Raw genomic sequence first — 8,013 nt, forward strand, 5'->3', positions numbered from 1 at the left:
TATTGCATCTAAAAAACCTTACTTTGCCTGGGCTTAAACTATGATTATGCTCAACTACAACTATATTCAGAAACCACTTTCCATCAACGGCCCGCTGCTCATTGATCTTTGCCTTACACCCCGTTTTAATTGTTGGATTTGGCTTCATAGCATTTGATGATGTGCTGCTTTCTGTCATGCCTTGACGAACATATCCAAGGGTGATGTATTTTGCACAACCATCTTTGTTCTTTTTCTTGCCTCTTTTTAGCACACTAAAACCCGCTTTCTTAGCATGTCCTATAATATAAGCAAACTTCTTCTTCCAAACTAAACACCATTAATTCCTTGGGTTCTTCAACTTTTTCATCCCCATCTATAATCGTTTATTGTGCATCATTGTCCTCCTTATCATCCAACTCTAAATCACATACATTTAGACTTCCATCTACATACACACACACACACACACACACACATATATATATATATATAATACGAATACAAAGTTTAGAGGAAACGATTAGCAAACAACAGTGAAACAATATATCATACAATGACCAAGTCAAAGCAAAATAAAAAGCAAACAAAAGTTTATAGCCTAACCAATTTGAGGGCCATCTTGGTGGGTCAAAGTAACATCATTTGGAATTTGTGTAAACAGAGAATCATCTTCGCCCTCATTCTTCAAGCGTGAGCTTGAAAAGTCCATTTAGAAGGAGGTGGCCACAATAAGTAACTAAAAACACAAAAGATAGAGCAGCTTTTAATTAAAATGGGTATTTGGATTCACTCAATGTAGAAAGTCAAAGGGAACCTAAAACAATCATCAATTGCCTTATAGAAAAGGAAAAAGAAAAAGAAAATAAAATAATCATCAATCACAAAAAATAAAATAATCACCAAAAATAAAACATCAAATAATTAATTTTATAAAAGACAATCAGATTGTATCTAGTCAAGTGCAAATAATAAGTGATAAAAGACACTTGTTGCCAACAAATAATTTTTAAACAATTCACTAAACTAAACTTGTTAATCAGCCTTCCAAGCTTGTTAAAGAAAGGGAAAATTACAGTTTAGCCCCCCAAACTGCCAGCCGCTTTGTAAGTAGCCCTACGAACTGCCAACGCTTGGACTTTGGCCCTCCAAACTACCAAAAATTTTCAAAAAGGCCAATTTTGTTGAAATATGCCTATAATACCACTGCCACGTGTCATTTTTCAATTAAAAGAAATAATAAAAAACTTTTTTTTTTTTTTAAAAAAAAAAAAAAGGAAAATTGGTGTTTGGTGGCAGCCACCCCCTAAGGCCAGGGGCGGCCCAAAAACTCCTTGCCAAGCTCATATCCACTGGCGTGGATTTCTCCATTTTCCTCCAGAACCATCTCTTGCACTTGTACTTCAATTGCAATTTGATCGATGACACTTGCTGGGTTTTTACCAATATTGAGCGTAGTAATTTTTATAGTTGGAATATGATGATTAGTGGGTTCGTTGGGTCGGGTCAGATCAGATGAGTGAAGCAGATAAGATGTCCAAGGGAATGGCTGAAAGAGGCATTGTTTCTTGGACTTCGATGATGTCAGGCTATTTCCATAATGGGCAACCGGAAAATACTATAAATATGTTTTCTTGAATGATACAGGATGGTAACTGTGTTGATGACCCATGGCGTGAAGAGGAATGCTAGAGCATCTTCTGGTGTTCTCTTCGTGTTCTCCTGGAATTAAAAAATTACATCTATGCCATCCAAAAGGACATAAATGTAATTTTCTAATTACATCTATGTCATTCTAGGAGAACACTAGGAGAACACCAGGAGATGCTCTAGCATTTCTCTGGCGTGAAAGATGGTTCTGAAAAAGTTTACCAGATTAACATGGCGTGATGGTAGGATTTACTTTATCTTCACAAGTCGAGTCAAATACATTTCATTCAGGTGGAGAACAACTAGATTCAAAAATAGATCCACCAAACATACATAGAAACAAAGACTGATCATGTACACATGAGTAAAATAGCGCCATTAATCACATCAGCCAACCAAAAGGAAAACCCAACAATTACCAGTTCTAGACATGTAAGGTCTTTCCCATTCTGAACAAAAGAAAAGCGTCTATGGAAGCATACTGAACCTGCTTTTCCTCAAGCCAAGAAGCATCCCAGTCACTCCTCCCAACCCACGCTGGCTTCGTCACGTCCTTTAAACCCAAAAGATCCTCTGCCAACATCTCCATCAAGAGCTGCCTACTCCACCCTTTTTTCTCCTCCACCACGTCGCGGATATCAACAAGGCTCAGGACACGGAGCCTGTGCTTGGATCTGCGGAGCATGTCTTGGTTGTTATAGTTCCACACATCAACGAAGGTGTGGTTAGAGTTGGAGAGGAAGCGGCGGCCCCAGCCTTGGGGGGTGGCTCGCAAGCCACCCCCACTCCCCAAGCATTTTCTTTATTTATTTTTTTAAAAAAAAATTAAGTTTTTTTTTTTTTTAAAAAAAAAAAAAAGAACTTTTTTTTTTCTTTCTCATTATTTAATTGAAAAATGATGATAAGGGTATTATGGACATATTTCGTCAAAATGGGCATTTTTCAAACGTTTTGGTAGTTTGGGAGGCCAGAGTCCAAGCGTTGGAAGTTCGTGGAGCTACTTGCAAAACGGCTGACAGTTTGGGGGACTAAACTGTAATTTTTCCTTAAAGAAATATACACATAATTAGAAGGCATTTCAATTGCTCACTTTTTGTTTTTTTGCCACAAGTTTCCAAATTGTTAATCAACCTTCCAAGTGACCCCTAATCAGTGTGGAAAAAAAACTCATTTCACAAGTCTGGCCAAAACCCAGATTTTTCACACTCAAAGAAATCAAAAGTGGAATAAAAAAGAGAGCAAGAAAAGTTTACCTGGAGGAACGAGCAGCTTCAGTCGATGATGGCTAAGGCGTCTACATCCTCCACCCTCTACAACCCACAAAATTCCACCGTTTAGTTCATTATATTTAAAAAGACATCCATATTTAGTAGGAAAAAAAAAAACAAACAAACAAACAAACAAAACAAACAAAACAAAAAACAAAAACAAACCAACAAACCCATCGTTCAGTCCATCCTCTACATTGTTTTCTTCTTCTTTCTTACCTTTTTCTCATTGGTTTTTTGCTAGCGTGGTGCCCTCTGGTGGCAGCGTACGATAGGTGGTGCGTTGTGAGCGGCGTACAGTGGGTGTTGCTTGAGAGAGGGAGATTTTGAAAGAACTTTACGCCATAAGTTTTTTGCATTCTGGGGATGTTGGGATTTTCATAAATGGTTTCAAGATTTCATTTCATGTTTTTTTTTTTTTTTTTTTAATTGAGGTGACGTGGCAGGTAGACTAAACAGTGTCACATCAGCCTCGTTGTAGCTCGATCGTAACCGACTCTACAAAATTACAACTCTCATTTCTTTTTTGGTCACTTCTCACAAAGTTTAAACGTTATGTCTCCTTTACAATTTACAATTTTCGAAAGGGATAATTGTATCACTAGTCCCTAGGGCTAGCCTAAATTATGAATCACTCCCTATGGTACAAAAAGTTCATGGAAGGTCCTTGTGGTAAACTATAATTATAAATCACTCATTGAACCCATTTTCCGTTTACCAAGTTAACAGAGTCCGTTAGTTTACCACGTCATACCTAATAGGAAATCAGCATGTGTCCATTACAATAAAAAAATTATAAATATATTAAAAATATAAATAAAAAATTATTATTTTTTAAGAAAAAAAAATTAGAAAATAGTGAAGGGGTGGCCATACACACCAAGCGTGGGGGAGGTCGCGTGCCACCCCCAAACGTGGTCGGGGGTGGCCACGCGCTACCCCCAGGGGCTAGGGGTGGCCTAGTCACCCCCAAAGGGGTGGATGCCGAACCGGCTGCAACCCCTTTACTATTTTCTTTCTTTTTTTTTAAAAAAAAAAAAAAAGAAATAATAATTTTTATGTTTTATTTATATTTTTTTATTGTAATGGACACATGTCGATTTCTTATTGGGTATCACGTGGCAAACTAACGGATTCTACTAACTTGGTGGACGGAAAAGAGATTCACGGAGTAATTCGTAATTATAATTTACCACAAGGACCCTGTTACGGACCTCCGTAACAAAGGATGAACAATGGTAAGTTGAATAGTAGGTGCGTGTGAATGATGTGATAGTAGTGTATTCGAGGTACCCTGAGCCTCCTAATGTTAGGATATTTCAAGGAATCCTAAAAAACTCTCAAGCAATTACAAGAGTTGTCTAATAATGTTTTTCTTCATATTTTTATTGATCACTCTATTAGGTTTATATAGAGATGATTACATAAGAGGAAATATAATACGTAAATATTTCTTCTAACTCTAATGGGAAACTAGTCCCTTATTTCTCTCTCTAAAATCCTGCTTACTCTAATGGGCAACAAATCCTTTATTTCTCTCTTTAAAATCCTGGGTACTCTAACAGGAAATAAGTCCCTTATTTCTCTCCTTAAAATCCTGCATTTATTCTCCTAGTAGGATTCTTGCTTTATGAGCATGTACCTACATTTACAATGGGTCTTCTTGCCTTAATCAGCCACTTTCTTCTCCACATGGTATTCTTTCATTCTTAGCCATGTTGTGCAGCTCAAGACTTTCCTTGGGAGAGGCCTGGTATTTGGCAGCTCAATTCTTTCTTTCTTAGTCATGGTGTAAACCCGTGACAGACCCTTCGTGAACTTTTTGTACCACAAAGAATTATTCGTAATTTAGACGAATTCTCAAACTAGTAATGCAATTATTCCTTTTAAAAAGGCCGGCCATCAAATTTATACAAGTCACATGAATGTGACTGAAGGTGTAGATTCTTTATGCTTTTTTATAAGAATGGCAGGAGAAAGATAAGTAGTTGTACACTTGTAAGGAAGAATGGGCAGGACAATAGTCTTCACTTTTTGAACTGTTTACGTAAGTTCACAACAACTAAAATGACTTTCGTTTACGATGACTTTGAAGTTGATTTGCAAACCACTCTAGCTTTTCTTCTATTTTTTTTTTACTTTTTTTTTTAAAAAAAAAAATTATTTTTTTTACACTTTTTATATCATATTAATAATTTTTTATTACTACTCAAATAAAAAAATCTATTATAAAACAAAATTTTCTTATTTTTCTATAAAATATTCTCAAATTTTATATCACATCAATAACTTTTTACTAAACAACACACAAATATTTCACAACACAACTAACAACACACAAATATTTCACAACACAACTAATTACCAAACAGGACTTTCAAGTCAAACTTCTCTTTCATTAATTCAAGTAGAGTTCCCATTCCACCTATCTCACCTAAATGAAGAAAACGATTGCCATCTGAAATTAAAGTCATTAATGATGCAGCTAAAAAGTAAAATTCAAAGAAAAATATCCAAACACACGTCATGGGATTATTAGCTTTTAGCTATTCTGCAAGCTTAAGCCCTCCCTCGATCGAAGCCGAAGTGGGCGTGTAAGCTAAAACTTGCAACGATTCCTTTGCCCCATGATCAACCTCAACATTTCTTACTGTTTGGGTAAAAGGGTCATACAACACCAGCTCCCCTTTGCCGTTCTCCATAAACAACTCGCCGTTCTTCCAAAAACCCAACGGCCATTCCAGACCTGGAAAAGCTTCAATCCTCAGAAGCCGAGTCCACGACTCCTTCACACCAAATTCAAGCAACACCCATATATCAAACAATTTTCCCTCACATTTGCTTTTATTACGCACAACCACCATCGCAACCGATTCGTTTAGCACCGTCAGAGCCCTCACATCACTGCGCGTCCCAAGAACACTAGCATCCGGCAACGGTGTCGTCCTGAACACCTCCTCGCTCACATCGAAAGCAACAATCTTTTCGTCCTCAACACCACGTAACGTCCACCAGTAACAAACCCCATTTGCATATGCCCACCGTGACCGCGAATTGGGTCCGTTGCAATCGGGCACGTCTCCATCCACGATAAGCTTTCTCCAAGAATCACCGCTTCTTAGCCTATACACCTCCGCCACCCGGTTCAGACGAAGAACCTTCACTCCCCGCTTCGTAGTGAAAACCGGCGCATCACGCTCCGGAACATAACGAGTCCGCATAACCACAAACTCATTTCGTTTGTGGTCGAAGCCGAAGCATACAGTGTCCACGTCGTTGGACGCGCAAGGCAGGGCCTTGAGCTCTGAAGTGGCGGGGTTCCAGACAAAGATGTCGCCGCCGGAGAAGTAATCAAAGAGACAGAGCAAGCCATTACAGGAACCCACAATGCTAAGCCCACGTGGGCTTCGTATGGGAAGATTTTGAGGAGTTTGAGAGGCGAAGGCAAGGGACTGGTAGGAGAGGAAAGAGCAAGTCTGCCTTTTGGGAATGGATGGGGCAGTGAGTTTTACGAGAAGGAGCTGATGGGCGGCGGCGGCGGTGGCGGTGAGAATGGAGTGGTTGAGGAGGTTTTTGGATAGATAATTGGGGTTGCCGAAGAGGGAGAGCCAGGATTTGCAGACGGATCTGAATCGGAGAAGAGACTTTGGAGGCAGCCTGGAGAGGATATTGAGAACCACATCCTCAGGGAGATAGGTGGACATGGCTGATGAGTGATGGCTCTGCTCCGAATTGGCAGGGTAGTCGCGCTTATAAAGATTTCATTTCCGTGTGTGGCCCACTGAGGGAAAGAATGCACAACTCCTATTGTAAAAGTATCATTTTCTATTTAGTATTGATAATGACGTGATTCTGGTACAATGGAATGGGATAGATGAATTAATGTACATTGACAAATGATGCACGACTCTAGCATACTTAAATAAGAAACAAATTTCCTATTTAAGCCCAATCATGAAAAGGCTTAAAATCCTATTTAATTTCTTTTTGATTTCAGCCTAATATATATTTAAACTAACATCACTAAGCGTCCCTATAACATTCCTTCAGTTTACTTGCTTACCTGTTATTATTTTATTAATTGGTGGATATATAGCTTGTATTTACTTTTTAATAATTTATTATTGCTTTAATTGGGATGAATAGGTATAGTAGGTTACTAGGTGTGTTATATTTAGGCTTTCAGCTTAATTGGGTTAGATATAAGATTAAATGAGCTTTAAGCCCAAAAGTCTGAAAATTATGGAACTGGATATACTAGATATACTAAAGTTGATTGATGAATTTTATCTTGGTGGCATTTTAATGAATATATTATTTTGGGAAAAGGTGGTCCGTAATTGTTGGGGATAAAATTAGCTCCAAAGACACGTGGGCCTAAGGAAGTATCGGGGGTCGAGCCCATCGGGTTGGCCCGGCCAGATCAGACCCAAGTACAAGACCATTCGTTATCTCCAAAAAGACGGATATTCAGAATATATCAAAATAGGCTTCTATCCCATCAAATATGGGATAAAGGTACCTAATAGAATGACATTAGCTAAAGGGGTAATGTCCTATCTAGTTTGGACTCTACTACCCAATTCAAATTCTATGAAGATAAAATTAAAAACTATGTGATCTAGGACTCAGACTCCTAATCAGATTATGCTCCAAGTATTTTAGCAGTTTTATAACTGTGAGCCTATAAATAAGACTACTACTCCAGGTATTAAAGGACACATTCTTTGAGCTTTAGAAATTACTGATATTCTCCAGAAAATAAGTTTGAACTGACTTAGGCATCGGAGTGGGGGTCTGGTCGGCACCCCCATAGTCCGAAGAGCCGTTTATTATTTTGCAGATTACGAGGAGAGCGAAGATTAAGGAAGGCAACGAATCACAAGGAGACACGTCACCGTACCGGAAACTGTACCAACAGTTTGGCGCCGTCTGTGGGAACGACAAATCGTTCTTGTGAAAAAAAAAAAAAAAAAAAAAAATCCGCAACAGTGACTACAGAGCAAATCATGGTAGAAAGTAGCCGATGATTTCTTTCTTCAAGATCTTCACGAATCCATGACAGATCTATTTAGATCTATATTAACATAGAGCAGATCTGGGTCCACCAACGGTC

The 8,013-nt window shown here is 38.4% G+C and overlaps 1 protein-coding gene across 1 annotated transcript; it reads right to left on the minus strand.

Moving 5' to 3' along the window:
- Positions 1-5,258: 5,258 nt before the first annotated feature.
- Positions 5,259-6,638, minus strand: LOC133861930 (F-box protein At3g07870-like). Its single transcript, XM_062297758.1, has one exon. The coding sequence runs from the start codon at positions 6,599-6,601 to the stop codon at positions 5,444-5,446; it is 1,158 nt and encodes a 385-aa protein (XP_062153742.1). The 5' UTR covers positions 6,602-6,638; the 3' UTR covers positions 5,259-5,443.
- Positions 6,639-8,013: the final 1,375 nt, after the last annotated feature.

Source organism: Alnus glutinosa, chromosome 2 (genome assembly GCF_958979055.1).
Source record: "Alnus glutinosa chromosome 2, dhAlnGlut1.1, whole genome shotgun sequence".
In the NCBI taxonomy this organism is placed as follows: Eukaryota; Viridiplantae; Streptophyta; class Magnoliopsida; order Fagales; family Betulaceae; genus Alnus; species Alnus glutinosa.

What these genes read in the sequence shown, in the direction of transcription:
- LOC133861930 (XM_062297758.1), bottom strand. Translation starts at nt 6,601, where the DNA reads ATGTCCACCTATCTCCCTGAGGATGTGGTTCTCAATATCCTCTCCAGG.